The sequence below is a fragment of the Dama dama genome, chromosome 4, assembly GCF_033118175.1.
Source record: "Dama dama isolate Ldn47 chromosome 4, ASM3311817v1, whole genome shotgun sequence".
NCBI lineage: Eukaryota > Metazoa > Chordata > Mammalia > Artiodactyla > Cervidae > Dama > Dama dama.
Window position 1 is genome coordinate 16,323,888 of NC_083684.1, and position 20,336 is coordinate 16,344,223.

Sequence of the window (20,336 nt, forward strand, 5' to 3'; positions counted from 1 at the left end):
CAGATATCTTTGGGGACAGCTGCCCAGCCCAGAACCTTCTCCTCTGAATACTGTGTCCCTTCCCAAAAGGGTACATCCCCCAGTCCCATTTACCTTTTATCCTAGCCTGGTCACCTAATCCAAGCTGGACCAATCAGATTCTCTGAACTGAAATTGGCTAGAGAGATGCAAATCCTTCTGAGATGGTCCTTTTTTTTTTTTTTTTTTAATAAAATCCACATAACATAAAATTAATTTTTATTTTAACCATTTTATTTTTTTCTTTCCAGTTTCACTGAGATATAATTGACAGAAGCTTAAGGTGTACAGCATAATGATTTGACTTATATACATCATGGAATGATTCCCACAACAAATTGAGTGAACATCCATCACTGCATATAAATTAAAAAAGAAGTAGAAAAAGAATTTATCCTTATCATGAGAACTCAGGATTTACTCTTTAATAGCAGCTTTCAAATGGGACATACAACGGTGTTAATTATATTAATCATGTTGTACCTTACAGCCCTAGTACTTTTTTATCTTACAAATGGAATTTTGTACCTTTTGACTACCTCCATCCCTGCCTCTGGTAACCACCAATCTGGTCTTTTTTTTCTTTGAGTTTGTTTTTGAAGTATAATTAACCTACAACACTGTGTTAGTTCCTATTACACAACATAGCGATTCAGTATTTCTCTACAAAATGACCACAGCAGGTCTAGTTACCATCTGTCTCCATACAAAGATATTACATAACTATTGACTATATCCCTCACACTGTACATTTCATACGTGTGACTCATTCATTTTGTAACTGGAAGTTTGTGCCTCTTTCAGCCATTTTAAAGTGTGCAATTTGAGAGGTTCTAGTACATTCATGTTGTGCAGTCATAATCACTGTATAATTCCAGATCATTTCCACCAGCCAAAAAGAACTCCACACCCATGAGCTGTCACTCCCAATTCTCCCCTCTCACAGTGCTAGGTAATCATTAATTTACTTTCTGTCTGTATAGACTTTTGTATAGACTTGTTCTAGAGATTTCACATAAATAGGATTATACAAAACATGGTCTTTTGTATCTGGCTTCTTTCACTTGGCATAATGTTTTCCAGACTCATCCATGTTGCAACATGTATCAGTATTCCATATCTATTGATGGTTGTTAGTATTCCATTTTGTAGATATATGACATTGGGTTTATTCCATTCATCCAGTCATGGATGTTTGGGCTGTTTTTAATTTTGACTTTATGAATAATGCTGCTGTGAATATTTGTATTCACGTTTTACTGTGAACATATACTTAGCAGTGGAGTTGCTGGGCCATATGGTAACTCTTGTGTTTAACTTCTTAAGGTACTACCAAAATAATTTCCACAATGGCAGCACCATTTTGGGGTTCCCTAGTGGCTCAGACAGTAAGGAATCCTCCTGCAATGCAGGAGACCCGGGTTCAGTCCCTGGATTGGAAAGATTCCCCTGGAGAAGGGAATGGCAACCCACTCCAGTATTCTTGCCTGGAGAATCCCATGGACAGAGGAGTCCAGTGGGCTACAAGTCCATAGGGTCGCAGAGTCGGACATGACTGAGTGACTCAACACACACGCACAGCACCATTTACATCCCCACCGTGTGTGACAGTTCCAATTTCTCAATGTCCTCACCAACACTTACTTGACTGTTGTTACTGTTTTTGTAATTATTATTGCCATGCCAGTGGATATGAAGTGATAGCTCACTGTGGTTTTAATTTGCATTTCCCTAATGACTACTGATGTTGAGAATCTTTTCACATGTTTATTGGTCATATACATATCCTCTTGGGAGAAATGTTTATTCAAATTCCTGTGTCCTTTTTTTAAATTGTGTTGCTTATCTTTTTGGTGTCCAATTATAGGAATTCTTTTTACATTCTAGATACTAGATCTTTATCAGATATGTGATTTTCAAGTATCTCTCCCATTCTGTGGATTGTCTTTTCACTTTTTTGATAATGTCCTTTGATGCATGAAAGTTTTTAATTTTTATAAAGTGCACTTTATTTTTATGTTGTTGTTTTTGCTTTTGGGGTCATATTTAAGAAACTATTGCCTAATCTAATGTCATGAAAATTTATACCTATTTTCCCTTGAGAGATTTATATTTAGTTCATTGATACATTTTAAGTTAATTTCTGTATATGGTGTGAGGTAGACATCTGGATTCATTCTTTTGCATGTGGATATCCAGTTGTTCTGGTCCCATTTGTTGAAAAGTCTATTCTTTCTTCCATTCAATGGTCATAGAAACCCTGTGAGAAATCAGCAGACCACAGATGCATAGGTTTATTTCTGGACTTTCAATTTTCTCCCATCGATCTATAGGTCTGCCTTTTTGTCAGTACCACATTGTTTTGGATACTGTAAATTTGTAGTGAGTTTTGAAATCAGGAAGTGCGAATCTTCCAACTTTGTTCCTCTTTTTAAAGAACAAAGAAGTAGTTTTGGCTATTCAAGGCCTCTAGCATTTTCATTTTGAATTTTAGGCTGAACTTTTCCATTTCTGCAAAGAGGATTTGATAGGGATTGCACTGAATCTGCATATTCATCTGGGCAGTTTTACCATCTTAACAATATTAAATATTCCAACTCATGAACACAGAATGTCTTTCCATTTAATTGGATCTTCTTTAATTTCAGTGTTCTGTTTTTTTCAGTGTACATGTGCTAGATGTCCTTGGTTAAATTTATTCTTAAGTATTTTTTCTTTTTTTAATACTCTTGTAAATGGAATTGTTTTCTCAATTTCAGTCTTGGATTAGGGCAGTGTTTTGAACCAAGGGAATATGCAGGGAGAAGCAGAGAATGGCAGTTGACACCTGGAGAAAGATAATTATGAACACAAAGAAAAGCAGAATCAAGAAATTATATGTGTCCCAGGAGCTGCTTAATTCACTTTTTATACATTAAAACCTCCTATTTATCAGAAAAAAAGGAAATTATATGAATGGATGCAGCTAAAGATTTTCATATTAAGTGAAGTAAATCAAAAAGAGAGAGACAAATACCATATGATATCACTTATATGTGGGATCTAAAAGATAACACAAATGAACCTGTCTGTGAAACAGTATCAAGAACATAGAGAACATACTGGTGGTTGCCAAGGAGGAGGGAGCTGGGAGAGGATTGGATTGGCAGTCTGGGATTCGCAGATGCAAACTGGTATATATAGAACAGAGAACAACAAGGTCCTACTATAGAGCACCAAGAACTATATTCAATATCCTGTGATAAACCACAATGGAAAAGAATGTATACATGTAAAAAACTGAATCACTTTGCTGTACAGAAGAAATTAACACATTATAATTCAACCATACTTCAATAAAGAAAGAAAGTATGTGAAAAGGCAGGGAGATGGAAAAGGGATTGAGAGCTGTACTTTAAGCGAATATTAGTAATTAAGCAGTGGACAGGTTCCTGCTGCAAGGCCAGGGTATCCCAGATACAGGAGAGCACGTGGAACAGGGAACGTGAGCTCAAGCACCAGAGCAGCCTGTCTGGCCTAGGCAGACTCCTTTCAGCAGCTGGAGATGCTTCTTGGCCACCTCCTTAGTGAAGATGAAGTAGTGTGGGCTCGGAAGCCACTGCCAAGCCCTCAGAAAGCTTTCCGTATCTGTGCCTCAGCAGAAGGAGCCCTGTAAGATCAGGGCAAAGGCTGGCCCCATAAAGAACTACTACCCTACTACCCCTCGGCTTTTTTATACCGTAACACTTGGACCAGACAGTTCTAGGGTGGTTCTGGTATCTAGGCAGCCAGGCACTGGCTTTTCTCCCCCCTTGAACAAAGGACGCTTTGGATTTCCATCCGAGTGGAGCAAAGCCCCACATACTCCTCAGGCCTCCCGCAGTTTTTGCTCCGTGGGGGACATGGCTGGTGTGTGGTATTCTCCCATGAATGCAGGATGGGGTTGGGACGAGGAGGAGGAAACAACAGAAGGCAGTAGGAGCCTCACTTCCTAGGGGAGGAAATCATCTCTCCCAGGAGGATTAACCCATTCTTATCATTAGCCCATTCAGCAGGAATTTATCTGTGCAAATTGCTGGGCCAGTTTGCAATGTTGAGAGGTGTTGCAAAGGCACCCCCCTCCCCCACACACAGGGGTGTTACCAAGTGGTGCTCCCTCCAGCGATGGAAGAGGGTGCTTGAATTTGGTTGCGAAGCAAGTGAGAACAGGGTTAGTAACTGATAGGGCACCCTGCGCTCCTGCTCCTGAGCTTGTGGGAAGAGGCCTTCCTTGATGACCCTGTCCACAGGGTGAGGGGAAGTCCCCGCCGGCCCAGTTATATCACTCCACAGTTTATTTCCCTTATAGCACTTACCACAACCAGTAGTTATGCCATGGTCTGTTTTCCTTTGTTAGAATGTAAATTCCATGGGGGCACGATCAGATCTGTCGTTCACTGTTTTATCTCTGTGCCTAGTGCAGGACCTGGCACCTGCCAGGCCGTTAATAAACACTCTGTTGAATGAGGGAATGAATCAATGAGGACCAAGGGAACGGGGACAGGGTGGGCCACGAGCCGCTTGGGAGAGCCCCGTTTGCCGCATCGGTGAGAAAGCGCTCCAGCAGGCAGCTGGAAGCCTGGGTCCGGAGCTCAGGAGAGCGAAGGCCTGTAGCTCTGGGGGTCATCTGTGCAAGCGAGAGCGCCAGGAAGGGGTCGAGACAGAGGCGACCTACCTTGCCAGAAACGACCACTAGGGTACTTCGGAGTCACGCAGATGCCTGCGCCCCTGCCCCAGACACTCCGAGAATCTCTGGAGTCGAGCCAGGAATTTGCGCGTGTAACACGTCCGCTGGGTGACTGTCATGTTTCTTAGGGCTGGAGAGCTCGGCCCTGGAGGAGAGGAAGGCAGAGGAGGTGACTTTGGGAGAACAGGTGACAGGGCAGGGGCCGCCCCGCCCCGCTACCGCAGCCTCTCGGCCGCCGCTCGGCCCTCGGATTGGTCGCCGACCGGGTTACCTTTGGCCGCACTTGGCCTGGCGCCGCGCTCCGCCCCGCCCCCGTCGCCCCACCCCCGTCCCCGTCGCTCCGCCCCTTCCCACCCCCGATTGGTCGCCGCCCAGGCCGTCCCTCAGTCTCGGCCAATGGGGCGGGCGCGCGCGCCGGAAGCCGGAAGCGCGGCGGCGGCGGCGTTCCCCAGGCAGCTGTCGCCGCGCACCATGCGAGTCCTCGGGCCAAGCCTGTCTGCCGGGCGCCTCCTCCGGCTGCGGCTACCCCCGCGGCAGCCGCAGCCGCCAGGACCCCGGCTGTCGAGCGGGCGGCCGGCGGCGGCCGGCGCCCTGGAGCGGGCCATGGACGAGCTGCTGCACCGCGCCGTGCCCGCGATGCCGGCCTATGAGCTGCGCGAGAAGACGCCGGCGCGGGCGGAGAACCAGTGTGCGGACTTCGTGAGCTTCTACGGCGGCCTGGCTGAGACGGCCGAGCGCGCCGAGCTGCTGGGCCGCCTGGCGCGCGGCTTCGGCGTGGACCACAGCCAGGTGGCCGAGCAGAGCGCCGGCGTGCTCCAGCTGCGCCAGCAGCCGCGGGAGCCAGCCGTGCTGCTGCAGGCCGAGGACCGGCTACGCTACGCGCTGGTGCCGCGCTACCGCAGCCTCTTCCACCACATCAGCAAGATGGAGGGCGGCGTGCGTTTCCTGGTGCGGCTGCGGGCCGACCTGCTCGAGGCGCAAGCCCTCAAGCTAGTGGAGGGGCCGCACGTCCGGGTAAGGCTCCGCCCGGGCCGTCCCCGGACCTCGTGGGGGCGGGGACCGCCCGGGCCGCGCCCCTGCCTAGTGCCCAGGTCTGCTGACCCTTGGCGGCCCTCGCCCCTCAAGCCCCAGACACTCCACCTTCGCTTGCCTGGAGCCGTGCCCACTTCTCCGAGAGTCACAGCCCCTGAACCCTGTCCCCCTTCCTTCCCACGCTTTCCGAATCCTTGCCTCACTCAAGCCTCAGCTCGCTCCAGTCTTGGTAGAAACTTGGCACCCGCTTACTTTCAAGGTGACTGTCACGCCTCGTTCCTGATGAGCATGCTCTATAAAGTTCTCTGTTTTATTATCTTACCTGAGAGATTTCGTCTGTGCGGTACACTTGAATGAGTACCAAACGGAGCACCGGGTAACTTTCTGAAAACCTGGATGGGGTCAACAAAAAGGTAACTTACTTGTAGCACCAGCTGTGTGAGCCATTATCCTGAAAAACCCCGTGAAACGTACAGAGGTGACTAGAACTCGAGGTCTCACCACCGTCCAGGAGTCCGGGTGCCCTCTATCGTCTCTGCCACGTCGCCCAGGGCAGGGCGTTTCACCAGCCCAAGTTCAGTCCTAAAATAGGATTCTGAGTTGTCTCCTTGGGTAATCAGGCACTTAGCAAAGTGAGCCCACTTTAGATGTGAACAAAGAATGTAAGGTTTAAATAATGATGACTTGAAAGATGACTGATAGTTGAATATAGTCCTTGTATTCCATTGATATTAAGTATGGACCACTAATTTGCTCTATAGCAAACCAAAAATGCTGTAAACGTTATAGAAAGTTCTGACATTCAGAACTTTATCAAGTCCAGTTGGCTTAGGAAAGAAGTGAACACTTAAAAGGATTATGTCCTGATTCCTTTAAGAACTCCTAACACCTGGCATGATGGTTTTCATGTTCATATCCTTACTCTTGGGAAAGTGATATGTCACCTTTTACAGTAAAGGAAACAGGTCAGATGAGTTCATATGACTTGACCAAGAACTCAGAGCAAATAAGAATGTCTGACCACCATCCAAATCCAAATTTCCTGGGTTCTATATGCTACAGTTTATATCCCCATCATGCTATATGAGTTCTGGTGTTTATCAGAAACTTTCTTAGCCTTAGATGCATAAAAACTGGGTGTAGTTAGGATTAATCTCGGGGTGATAATAGAGGCTATGATTTGACTGCTCTTAGTGGCTGGCTGATCTACACTAGAGTTACCTAGGGCCAAGCTGAGAACCTTGGTGGTTTATTGCATTAGCACCAAGTCAGTCTTGGATTCCGAGTGTGTTAAATTGAGTGTTCCCAACTAAATCCCCATCTGAAAGGCTGAGACCTTGTGTTCCACACCCTGCAGGCATCCCCATTCCTCCCAAGAGAGTCTTGGGTTTAGTCTGCAATCCAAGCAGACTTTTTTTTTTTTTCCTTTGGGGCAGAGACCAGTGCTCCTGAAAGCCTTCTGAAACTAAATTCTCATTGCATAGGAGACTTGAGAATTAGGTGGGATGTCTGTCACCTGACCCACAGTTAAACTCCCTGCCCATCCATCCATCCATTCAGCCATCTGTTGGCTGGCTGTATTGTACCAGGCATGCTCCGGGCTCCAAGGTGGAGTGGTCCGGGAGCTTCCCTTCAAGATTACGAAGAGTTAACCACAGACACAGTAGGTGTGAGTGCCTTTCATTCACTAGCTCATTTCATCCTCAGCAAGACGTGGGGACTGCCTGACAGATGAGGTGACTGAAGCTTGTCCCATGCAGCCCCCAGGGCACAGAGCTGGTAAGAGCGCCTCCGCCCAAGCCCTGCGCCCGTGACTCCAGCTGTGTACTCCATCATGGCACACCGACTCTCTTAGTTGACAACCTAACTAGATCGAAGCTGGCTTATTCTCTTAGCATGTGCCTTCTTCTCTAAAACGGAAGGGAAGGTGAAACAACCCAGTCGATTAATGGCTTTGTTTTATTCGGTTTCCCTGAGGCAGGAGTTTACTGTTCTCTAGTTGTGAGTGTGTTTATCTTTTCAAGACTCTGTGCAAGCTTCCCTCACACCCACCTCGGTGCCCCCCTTTTTCTGAAGCCTCAGGTCAGTCTCTCCTCTTCTGTTGGAAAAAAAATCATCAAACTTCGCGTGGCCGGAAGGCTGGCCCTCGGTGTCTGTCCTTTGGCATTTTTGCTGCCCACCAGCCACCCTGCACATCCCAGCTCCCCCAGCATTTCTCATTCCCCTCTACAGACCCTCCTCTCCAGCCAGGCCAGCTCCTGGATGGAAAGTTCCTGAACCCGCATCCCTCGTGATTCCTGTCAAGAGTAGGAGCCGCCTCCACCCCCAGCTTGTTTTTTGGACTTGTCCAGCCTGTCCAGCTCAGGGTGGCCTCACCCCGTTCTGAGCTTCATAGGTGTGTAACTGTCTGTACCACTCAGACGTGTTAACCACAGAATCTAGCCTTTGAATGTATTGTTACCCTGCAACTAGATGATCAGCTCCTGGGAAACTAGGAACCTCGTCCTATGTAGCCAAGTGATGAAGTGTGAGTTGGACTCCTGGGTGCCCCACTGTCCAGCAAAGCTGGCAGCTAACCGCCCCCATTTGTCCTGAGGTCGGACTGCTCCACTCAAGGGTCCGAGCCTGGAACCAAGCCCCAGGGACCTTGGAAAGTTTCTTTGCAGCCAAGAGTCATCCTGCCCGACGGGGCTGCCCTCACCCAGCAGTTCCTGATGTCGCCTCCGGTTCTCTGTTCTCCGATGCTGTGATATGTTAGTTACTGAACTGGTTTCCTTCCTCCCCGACAGGTATTTTAATCCATAGAAGTTGTCACTGGGACCTGATGCAGTAATTTGTCCACAGAATCACCTAGTGTGTGTGGTCCATCTTGATCCCATCTCTTCTGTTTGATTTGGGATTTTGCAGCCACATTTTAGAGGCAGCGCAGCTAGAACTTTTGGCTTTGAGGAGTTCAGTGTAGGCAACCAGCAGAGGTTTGGCCCTCGAAGCTTTAGCGTGGGAGCCCTGCATCCCCTGGGCCCTGCCGACCTTTGGAGCTGCCAAGTAATGTCAGGTGAACAAGATCTGCTTGGGGCTCAGCCATGGGCATTGCCCTCCAGTGGGCTCAGTCTGCTGGTTCTCAGAGCTTCTCACTTACTGGATCTTGTGAGCACAGAGGCATTTTTAGAATAACCGCCGGCAAGCGGTAAGCCCAAAAGGAGGCTCGTTGCATGTCTCACACGGGATAGTGGGTACCGCAGAAGGCACAGCAGGTCGTGGAGGATGGGCTGGCTCCTGTTGCCGCCCTGTGGTTAGAAGCGTGATTTTAGGTGAGCGCTGCCCAATCCCTTCACCGTCCTGGGCCGACAGGCCGGGGTGAGAGACTCTGCCAGTGGTCAGGCTGCCCAAGGTCAGCCTGCTTCTCTTCTAAGAAATGCCCCAAGATGTACTGTGGAGCTCCGCTGAAAACATGGTTACCAGTGAGGGCAGTTTGTCAAGATGTTGGTCTGTGACTGAGGGCCGTGATAATTGGAAATAGAGGAAGATTCTGGAAGCCTGACACTTCCATCCCTGTGGAGCCCAGCGTGAAGCCCGAGGCAGGAGTCTAGGCGGGCGTGGGTCCCCTACCTCGTTCTTGTTCACTCGCTCAGTCATGTCCAGCTGTTTGCAACTCCGCCGCCTGTAGCACGCCAGGCTTTCCTGTCCTTCACCACATACCAGGGCTTGCTCAAACTCCTGTCCATTGAGTCGGTGATGCCATCCAACCATCTCATCCTCTGTCGTGCCCTTCTCCTCCCACCTTCAATCTTTCCCAGCATCCGGGTCTTTTGCAGTGAGTCGGCTCTTCACATCATGTGGCCAAAGTATTGAAGCATCAGCTTCAGCAATCAGTCATTCCAGTGAGGATTCAGGGTTGACTTACTTTAGGATTGACTGGTTTGATCCCCTTGATGTCCAAGGGACTCTCTAGGGTCTTCTCCAGCACCACAATATGAAAACATCAATTCTTCGGTGCTCAGCCTTCTTTATGGTCCAGCTCTCACATCCATACACGACTACGGGAAAAAACATGGCTTTGACTATACGAACCTTTGTCAGATAATTTAAATCAGATAAGGTTTCTTAATTTTTCTCAATAGGAAATTCAGAGTCAGTGTCAAGTCTCTGCTGGGAACATGCAAGTGCTGTGGGGAAAGTTTGTACAATCCGGCAAAGGTGAAATGTTTGTGCTGTGGTTCTCAAGATAGCTGATCCACTGCTGAGAAGCTGGACTTTGCCACCTGTTACTTAGAAGGTCGTGAGGAGCCTGAGTGTCTCAGAAGGTCAGCCTGGGACTTCTTGATCCATCCCAAGTCCCCACTCCTGTGGTCTATCCATCTGATGCTGATTTGTAGAACTTCTTGGATGGTAGTAAGTGAACTGATCTTAATGGAGTTATTCCAAGAAAGGCATTTTAGTTGTTTTCATAATTAAGGATTCTGTAGCAAAGGGACTTGTCAATGTCCTTTAATTCTCTGATCACAGGACCTCCCCCCACCCCACCCCCCTAACCAATTTTAACCATAGGAAATAGAATAATAACCAGTCATCCATTGGTGGTGATGGGGGTGGGATGGTGGGGGTGATATCAAACCCACAAAGCAGCTTAATTATACCAGGAAAAGAAGCGGTGCCTTGGCTTACAAGATCAAATGTTCTTTTTGTTAAAAAAAAGCTTTTCTCTGTTGACGTTGCAAGTGAGTTGAGAGGCTAATTCTGACGCCTGGACGTGTGACCAGAAGCCCGAATCTGCGTGTTCTTTCCTGGGGAGGGCTTTGGGCTCCGAGGCGTGCATCCAGTCCACCTGCCAGTCGCTCTCCTCCGGAAGGAGACGCCCTGTGAACTTGCAGTTGTGCGTCCGCCGCATGCCGAGCGGGGTGCACAGCATGTGTGTTTTGCGGGGTGGAGTGTGCTTCCTGTGTGTCCTGGCTACAGGCTGTTTGGTTTTCTGCAGAGTTCTTCCCAAAAGCCCTTTTAGGTTGAAGAATTAAGTTTCTTACAGATAAAACCCCCAGTGAAGCCACAGGAGCGCCCATTCTAGCAGAGAGTGTAGGTGCCATCAGCGATGTGCAGAGGCGGGCTGGCATTTGGGAAATGATGGGAAATTTGAACACAGAAATTATGGTGAAGGCTGTGGAAACCTTAATAGAAGTCCAGGCAAAACACAGGAGAAGGGACCAAGCTCTTCTCCAGCCAGGTCCCCACAGCACCACTGCAGCGCCCAGCCCAAGACACTGTGTCATAAACTTCCCCTGGTGGCTTGTCCTGTTAGTAAGTTAACCTGGTGGTCCTCATGGTTCTACTAAGTTCTGTCAGCCAGACTAAGAGATGAACTTATTTGTACATAAGAATGTTGTGCCAGCAGTTGGCATATTCAAGTGTTGGATCGCTGATGAACAATTTCTGAATTCCTGAGGCTGATACACACATACCCGTTCCCTCTCCTTCCATGGTCAGAGATCCAGCAACCTTACTGCCCTCTGTGCCTGATTTCAGCCCAACAGCTGCGGCCCTGATGGCCCTGAGCAGGGGAGATGGGTCACCTTTAACCTAGATTCCCAGATCTCGTGTCCAGTGTCACATTTATAGCTGTCAGTAGCCCAGAATAGAACGAAGAGACTTAGAGAGGAGGCCACTTCCATCAGCCAGACCATTCCTTTCATAATTAAACTGAACTAACACTGACGCTAGATTTTTTTCCCCAGCTTTTTCCTATTACATGTGTCACAGGGATGCCAATACATCCCACATGGAACTCGACTGGTCCATTCCTGACCTTTCAGAGCAGAGGTCCCCAGCCTGGGATCCAGGGACCCCTGGGGATGATCCATAGATGAGTTTCAAAGGGGTCCATGAAACCCAGGAAATTCTATACAGAGTTTTACTAATGTGTTTGCGTTTCCCCAGGGAGAGGGTGCCAGTGTTGAGTGCACACTCTAGAGTGTGCGAGGTCCCCAGGAAGACTGAACCACTGTAGTCTGTGCAGAAAAGAGAGTTTTACAAGAAGCCGTCGGTGTTGACCAGGAAGCCATCCCTCCCTCTCCCTGCTACTTGTAGTCGCTGTTCTCCAGGGTGTCTTCTCTTTTTCATTTGCCATCAATCCGTTGATCATCTTCCACGTGGGAGACCCCACAGATGCTTTGAGAACCAGAGGAATGAATCAGAAATGACCTCCACACTTATGGAACTGAGAGCCCAGTGAAGCCGACTAGACCGTGGGGTAAAGAGTGAAGAGGAATTAGAGGTCATATGGCCCTCTAATCGAAACATCTCTGCCATGTTCTTGCCCACCCTGTGACCATCTCATCCCCATGGGGAGGGCTGCTCTCTGCCAGGAGGAGCTCCATGGGCAGCCCCAACTACACGAATGTTCTTCTTTACATGGAGTCTGACTTTGCCTCCTCTAGTTGGTCCTAGATGACTTACCCCCCACTTCTCTCCCCCATGGGGCCTCTTCTTTGCCCCAGGCCTTCAGCGTTTAAAGATGGAGCTCACTTCATTCTGAAACCCTTTCTGAGCCACCAACCGCATGCCTGCACCGTATCCTCAAGTGACAAGGTTCTGAGTCCTTTGAGCTTCTACCAGGGATTAGAATGTGACATGGCCCTACAACAGTTTCGTAGCTTGTGTCCAGTTTTACGGGTGTTATCCGTCATGGTCTTTGTGATTCCTATGCAGGGATTCATAAGGTCAGTTCTGTACCAGACAAACGGAGATGTTTGCTGTTATTCAGTAATAATATTCAGTGTATCTGTCAGTATGTAGCTCATCTTAAGTAACAGAGGCTCAAGAACAATAGTAGTTTGAATAAGAGAAGCTTCCTGCTCTGTGGTGCCCTCAGTTGACCCAGACTTCTGTTTGTTGCTCTTCCCTGAAAAACTTTCATCCTCAAAGTTACCTCATGGCCCCAGATGGCTGCTGTAGCTCTAGCCATCACATCACCTTCCAACCTGCAGTGGGAAGGACAAAGAAAAAGATAGGCAAAGGGCTGCTCCTGCTATCTTTCAAGGTTCCCAAAAGCTGCTACAGAACACCTCCACTTACATCTGAGTAGCCAGAACTCAGTGATGTGGCTACCCTCAGCTGCCGGGCAGGCTTTGTTCTGAACATCCTTGTGCCCGGCTAAAGATGAGGCTTCTGTTGATTTGGAAGAAAGGGACACAGCTATTAAGGAACGACAGCTGTGTCTCTTGCTTTGGGTGTCCCCTCCTCTCTGGATGTAAACTAAAAGCTCACCACTTATTTGGCCTGAGGTCACCAGACTAAACCACGTCCTCACCTCATTCACCTCTCATTCTGTTCCTTAAAGTTTCAGTGTGAATGTATCTCTGATGGTAAAGTTGACTCAGATCATTTTTGGAAGCAGATTCGCTGTGAAAAAGTGAAATTAGAATAATGTCAAATTTAAATGCACAGATTGCCAGATGCACTATTATTCTACAGCCACTCAGGAAAGGAAAACATGCTGCCGATTGAGCCATGACCCGCTGTCACTCTAGAGATGGGTCTTGAGTTCCGAGATGTTAAAAACAGGAAAATACACACACACCCTAGAGTTGTCGAAATGTGGGGCCGGGAGCCAGTACTTATTTCTCTTAAGAAAGAAGGATGGATGTCTTGGTGAATCAAAGAATGGTCCCGAGAGGGTGTCCACATTCGCTCCATGACACACCATTCAGCATCAGCCTAAGTCACGTGCGTAGCTGTGTCCACGGTGGTGAATGAACCAGAACACATTATCTGACTTGGGGAACTTGGTTCGACTTGGACACTCCAGTTGGCTGTCTTAGTGATGGGAAGAGGGAAGGAATAGCGCTGCGTTCCAGCTGTCTGGCTGTCTCAGCACACACCCCTGCCCGGCTTCGTGTCTGATTCCCAGCGGCGCCTTGGGGATGGGCTGGACGTCTTCCCCACCGAAGGTCAGCGTTCTCTCCTCTCCGTTTCAGGAAATGAATGGGGTGCTGAAAAACATGCTCTCGGAGTGGTTTTCCTCAGGGTTCCTGAACCTGGAGCGGGTCACCTGGCATTCACCGTGCGAAGTGCTCCAGAGAATCAGCGAGTGAGTGTAACACTGCTGCTCTGCTTAGATTTCAGCTGAAAGCCAGCCTCCATTCCCCACCTCCCCACCCATGTACGTTTTCTCCCAAGCCTGATAAAACGCAAACACGGTATTCCCAGGGGTGGCTGTCCTAGCAGATGATGCCGAGGCCACGGAGGAGAAAAGGGCACAGCTAGAAACTGGTCCTTCTGCCAGTGAACCCGCATGTGGGGTCTCGGCTACATGCTCATATTTAAAGCCCTCGGGGGACTTCCTTGGCAGTCCAGTGGTAGAGACTCTGCGCTTCCACTGCAGGGGGCATGGGTTTGGTCCCTGATCAGGGAGCTAAGGTCCTGCATGCCACGCAGCATAGCCAAAAAGTAAATGATAATAATCAATGTCTAAAAGGAAGACAGCACTCAGGCCCACTTCTGCCCAAGGAACCCCATGATCAGAGCTGCCCAGACTCACAGACCAGGAGGTGGCATTAGTCACCCAGACAGCATCATCACAACCAGCTGTTAAAATGTCTCCCTTGGATAAGAATCTCCAGACTCACAATACAGTGCGCGCATCCAGCCTGCCCTGGGCACAGTGAAAGGCAGACAGTGCTGCTGCCGGGTCTGGTGTTGAAGCAGAGCAGCAGTGGCCGAGGTGGCTGGACTAGCGGAACCCGCCGGGCGATGCGTGTGCACAGGCAGCGATGACTTCAGACTGGGAGACTCAGAGCAGACGCAGGACCCCCAGCGACAGGCATCTGGTCAGGCGCCTGCGTTAAACTCCGCCGCACAGCCACCCCGCCAGGGCCCGGCGAGCTAGTCTTTAAGAGCAGGGCCGAGAGCACAGTTCTGTGTGTAAGACGGTCACCAGCTCTGGCTCCTCTCAGTCAGCGCTGCTTCACGCTAAAGCGACCTTCTCTGAATTTCCTCCCGAGTCCCTCGAAGCTGTATTTACAGGATTTCTTTGACCTGCGTGGAGAGCCGAGTAGGGCTCTGCCGCGGCTGTCTGACCCGTGAACCGTGACGCTCGTCTCGCTTCTTTGTCTCGTCCCCTCCAGGGCTGAGGCCGTGCACCCCGTGAAAACCTGGATGGACATGAAGCGGCGCGTGGGGCCCTACCGGAGGTGCTACTTCTTCTCCCACTGCTCGACGCCGGGGGAGCCCCTGATCGTCCTGCATGTGGCCCTGACCAGCGAGATCTCCAGCAGCATCCAGGTACCTGTGCGCCCTTGGTTCAGGGCAGGGAGGTGAGCCAGGGTGGGGCCCCGGGGCCCCGGAGGAGGGCCAGCGTGCTTCTCCAGGGCTCGAGGGGAGCGTTTTGCACGGAGGCCCCAGAGAGGCCTGCCTAAGGGCCAGGAGGCATGATCCACTCAGTTTGCATGAGAATCCGAAGTGATAGAAATGATACAGTGCTGGGCACACAGCCAGGGAGACTGTGAGACCACCGCCTCCAGAGAGATCTCAGGATGCACAGCCTGTGGAGCTGGTCTGGGGGGTCGGGGGAGACTGTCTCGACCCCGGGGTCCTTTGTGTTTTCCAGACGATCATAGTGAAGGAGTGCCCCCCGTCAGAGACAGAGGAGCGGAACAAGATCACCACGGCCGTCTTCTACTCGCTGAGCCTGACCCAGCAGGGGCTGCAGGGCGTGGAGCTGGGTGCCTTCCTCATCAAGCGGGTGGTGAAGGAGCTGCAGGTGAGTGAGGCTGGGCGCTGGTCCCGCCCTGTGCGTCCCCGCCTTGGGGTGGCCGAGCAGTCCTGCCCTCGTCTCAGGGACAAGGTGGCGCTCCAGGCCAGAGCGAGCAGGAGGGGTGGAAAAGCACCAGGTGCCCCTTGGCAGCTCCTAGGAGCCCCGAGACTCCTCAGGAGGTGGAAGGCATGCTGAGAAAAAGGCCCCCGAAACTAGCTTCTCATGGACCAGGAGGCTCAGATGCATCCTGAGGGCTGCGGCATCTGCGGGGGGCCCTGCACCCGGGCTGGTGGGGCCGCTTCTGCCTGGCACGCGGTCACCAGCGGGCTCCCATGGCCCCCTTGGCCCCCACGGCCCAGTCCTGGCCCTGACAAGCACCCCCAGCCACCCTCACCCACTCGTGTCCGCGGGGAGCCCCCAGCTCAGACCAGGCGACTGGAGGGTACGTGCAGTAACACTTGGTTCTCTGGGTTGCCCTGGAAACACACAGAAATGCCCGGCCCACTGTGGGTCTGGGCTGTTCGAAACCATCTCACGTGGGGCTGGGGCGAACTGCAATGCATACAGCCTCATTTTAAGGTAAAATAATTAGATGGTTAAGAACGGGCTCTGAGAGCGGTGCTGTCTGCTCCTGTGGTCTCCACACACACGGCGGCCTCCACAGCCCCACCTCAGAGAGTGACGGGCCAGGGTGGAATTCAGACGCTTGCATGCCTCATGGTAGACTCTTCTGAGCTCTCGGGATGCAGTTGGGCATCAGCTTCTAGACTCAGGCCCTGCCGCGCTCTCCCCAGAGGTGATAAGAGCCAGCTGTTCTAGTTACTCTTGAGTCCCTTCTGCTTCTTTGCTGAAGGTGTTGATGACGGGGCGGGGTTGGGGGAGCGAGCAGGAGGGTCAGGAATGCAGTCGGAGGAGGAGGTGCATCCCGGGACCCCCCCACGAGCTCTGCTCCCGAGTCCTGCGGCCCAGGAGCCGCGCTGCCCACTGATGTCTGCTCCCCATCTGGGCTGGAAGCGGGAGCGGGAGAGCCATCCGGGGAGTCTGGAGGGAAGCACAGCCCTGTCCCCACAGAGGCCTGCACGGGGGGTTATGAAAGATGGGAGGAGCAGGGTTAGGAGCGTCCGAGGGTCTTAACAGCCTCCTGTTGTTAAAGTTGTGGTTCTGAATCCTGCATGACGATGAGGACTGTAAATCCTCGTCATGTAAATCCAGACAGCAGGATGTCAGAGAGCTGTCTCAGCCTTGTAAACACCGCCGGGAGACAGAGGAGTTCCTCTCTGTCTGGAGAGCGCTCAGCTCAGAGTACTGGAGCGTGCTGCCTCCTTGGCTTCTGTCCTGAACTTTAAGATGCTTCTTCTGTAGTGAGCGTATGTTACATTTTCAGCTGGAAAATTCTGGCTTCTGTGAAACGAGCATTGAGGTCGCAGTGCGATTTGAAGAGCAGTGATTGAATTGTGTCATCTGGTGTGGAGACCTACCCTTGCCCCCTGCCCCTGCCCCGTCCCTCCCATCCTCCGCCCGGGCCATGGTATTGTTGGGTGATCAGTTATTCATTCAACAGACAGTCACTGTGTGCCGAGCCCCAAACCTGATTACACGGCCTCAGCAGAGTCCCTGAGAGGGGCCTGGTGGGCTGTAGTCAGGCCCCTGACTCTGCAGCGACCCACCGCTCCGACTTCAGGCGAGCCCCCAGCTTGCCTGCTCGGATGGTGGTGCAGGCGGACAGAGCACTAGGGGACGCTTGTCCTGGGGCCGCAGGACGCCTCCAGGACCCCCGCACGTCAGATTCTTGCTAACTGTCCCGGGAGAGAAGGAAGAGTAACCCGCCGCACGCGGTGCCGCGTCCGCCAGGCGGCAGCACCGGGAGGCTCGCGCCACTAGGCCGTGAAGGCGGGGGTGTCCGTGTCCGCGCCTCAGCCCTGAACCCTGCGTGTGTTCTCTCCCCTCCTCCCCCGCCCCCGCGCCTGCAGAAGGAGTTCCCCCAGCTGGGCGCCTTCTCCAGCCTGTCTCCCATCCCCGGCTTCACCAAGTGGCTCCTGGGGCTGCTTAAGGCCAAAGCCAAGGAGCACGGGCGGAGTGGACTGCTGACGGACTGCGAGAGTCAGGAGATCGCCGAGCTCACGGGCGGCCCCGCGCTCGAGACGCTGCAGCCGCTGCTGAGCAGCGGCGAGTGGGCGCAGTCGGAGCGGCTGGCGCGGGCGCTGCAGGCCCCGCTCATGCGGCTGTGCGCCTGGTACCTGCACGGGGAGAAGCACCGCGGCTACGCGCTCAACCCCGTGGCGCACTTCCACCTGCAGAACGGCGCCGTGCTCTGGCGCATCAACTGGCTGGCCGACGTCAGCCTCAAGGGCGTCACGGGCGCCTGCGGCCTCATGGTCAACTACCGCTACTTCCTGGAGGACACGGCTGCCAACAGCACCGCCTACCTCGGCTGCAAGAGCATCAAGGCCTCCGAGCAGGTCCTCAGCCTGGTGGCCCAGTTCCAGAAGAACAGCAAACTCTAGCGTCACGCTCGCGGAAGCCGTCTGGACTTCCGCCGGCCAGGGAAACGACGATTTCCCCCGGGGTGGGGCCGTGGGGTTGTGCACCCAGAGGCGCTTCTAGAGTAAAGCGGAGTTGAACTGTGGTCTCTGGCCTGTGGCGGGCTCACAACGGGAGGCCGGCCCCGGCTTCCACGGCAAGAGGGAAGGCGCATTACCGCTGGGTGGTGGTGGGTATCAGTGGCTGCGAGCTGGGTGGGGACGCGGGGCCCTCCCCCGGGGATTCCGTCATGACCTCGGCCTGGCCGGCTGCCCTGGCCACGGCCTTCAGAAACCAGCTCTCGTCCCAGGGCGGGGTGGGCGCCAGGCCCCAGGCAGATGGCCCAGGTGACAATGGATGTTCCTCCGAGCTCAGAACACGGTCCAGCCGTGGTCGCCTTAGCTGATTCTCTCCACTGATGGCGGCGGGGTGGAGGGCTTGCTGCGTCTCACTCGTTAAATTTTGGAGATCAAGACTATATGAAAGGTTTGTGAATGTGCACAAACTTCACTCGGTTAAATTATTGGACACGAGAGTTGTCATCGCCCGGGATTTAACTTGGATTATAGACTCGACAGTCACAGTGATTCAAGTTCATAATGAACTTCATAGCAGAGAACAGGTTTGTTCTGTGAGGCATTAAACGCTTGGTCATTCACAGTCGCGTGGTGGTCGTCTTTGAGGGCCGAGACCTCATTAGCTGTGCCCTTGGTCCCCAGCCAGCCCACAGGCACGTCTGGTCTCTGAGAAGCCGGCCTGGAGCGGGTGGCCTGAGGACAGAGGGGAAGGGGGTTGTGGGGGGCGCAGGGCATGTGGTGTTGAATCAGATGGCAGATCTGATTCACTTTCTTTGTGAAAGTGAAAGATCCCCCACTTTCCTTGCCTTTCACCTTCCAGACCCGTCCCTGGGTGCCGGGGTCCTTGCCCCCGCAGGATCCAGGGGTACCCTCAGGATGAACGGCGTCGGCGAGTGAGAGAAAGAGAGAGAGACCAGACTGGAGTGTGCAGCAGTCTGGCCTGCGCTTTATTTTTCACCGTAGCTTTTATACCCTGAGTTAGTACATTTTCTAAGGGGAGATAAGCACATAGACTTAGTTTAACATGACATCAGCTTGTCCTTCACGAAACCAGGTGTGCTCTGTATACTTTTTGTTTATGAGTCTTTTCCATAGATTTTTTTGTACATTATCTTCTGGCCTTGAGGTTAGCAGAAAACAGAAAAGTGGCAATCTCATGGTACAGCAGGTTGCAACATAGTAGAAGTACAATCCTGTTAACACAAAAATCAGTCTTTTTGCAGAAGTTTTTAGCTAAATTTATCTAAAAAGTTTAGCACACAAAGACTGCAGCTCTGGTGAGGGAGCCCCTGTTTAGCACTCCTGGTTAAAATGAACAATTATCTTATTGTTCTTACACTAGGACTAAACTCTTATTTTTCTAGATCTTTAACTATATTAACAATAGTTTCCACTGCACAACCTTAGCACATTAACAGCAATCAAATGCTGATCCAATAACCACTTTTAAAACAATATTTTTTGTGTTCTCTAATAGGGCTTCCTCACCCCTCGAAGGGCCCTGTGCCTATTAGGGCCTTTTTTATGGTTAATCTCTATGTATAATATCTTTTGGCCTTCAGGCCTGTTGACATTTTATGGCTTGCACCTGGTGTAACTTTAAGCAACTTCAGTAGCAGACCCTGTCTTTTTTGTGGTTAATCTATTTTCTTTCTATTAGGTGTCATCTCCATGGGAACTAGATAGGATTACATTTTTACAGAACAGAAATGCAAAGGATTGCAAAAACAGCAGATATGGCACAAAACAGGCTCTTAGTCTAAAAGTTAATTACCTGCAAGAAGTCACCAGCTAATCTCTATCTAAAGTATTTTTTATTAGGCACCTTTGTGGCTATTTTATTTGTGGAGTTTTTCTCACCCTGCGGAGGGACCTATGCTTAATGGTTTCTTTTGTTAGCATACTGTGCTTAGGATGTTTAGAACAATCATGAGCATTTTTTGCAATGGGAGCACACATTTATCAAACAAGCCAGAATGCCAGCAAAAGGGTTTGAATTGAAGCATTTCCTTCATCCCTGGTCAGTTCATAGGGTACCAGTGTCCAGGAGATTTATTAATTAGGGTTTTAAGTTGGTCTTTATTCATCGAAAGAGGAGCAGGAGAACTCTCGGCAGGCAACACAACAATCTGCAGCAGGGCAAACAAAAACAACAGCAGAGAAGTGGGGAGGAGAAAGGATGGGGTAGAGGCCGGGGCCACCCTGGAGGGTCCCTTGTGTCCTGAATGGCCTCGCGTGT

General features: G+C 51.1%; 1 protein-coding gene and 1 long non-coding RNA gene across 4 annotated transcripts; one reads left to right on the top strand and one right to left on the bottom strand.

Moving 5' to 3' along the window:
* Nucleotides 1–275: 275 nt before the first annotated feature.
* LOC133053859 (uncharacterized) lies at nt 276–4,924 on the bottom strand. Of its 3 annotated transcripts, none has more exons than XR_009692338.1 (3): nt 4,712–4,924; nt 4,353–4,492; nt 276–2,278 (listed from the first exon to the last, which is right to left on the bottom strand). It is a non-coding gene; the product is annotated as an uncharacterized LOC133053859 (long non-coding RNA). The 3 variants fall into 3 exon arrangements; XR_009692337.1 differs by having other exon boundaries at nt 276–2,845; XR_009692339.1 differs by having other exon boundaries at nt 276–3,667.
* A 258-nt stretch (nt 4,925–5,182) lies between these two features.
* Nucleotides 5,183–18,678, top strand: MLYCD (malonyl-CoA decarboxylase). Its single transcript, XM_061138285.1, has 5 exons — nt 5,183–5,737; nt 13,723–13,835; nt 14,872–15,028; nt 15,354–15,506; nt 17,471–18,678. Exons 1-5 carry the CDS (start codon nt 5,195–5,197, stop codon nt 18,002–18,004), a joined length of 1,500 nt encoding a protein of 499 aa, XP_060994268.1. The 5' UTR covers nt 5,183–5,194; the 3' UTR covers nt 18,005–18,678.
* The last annotated feature ends 1,658 nt before the right edge of the window (nt 18,679–20,336 follow it).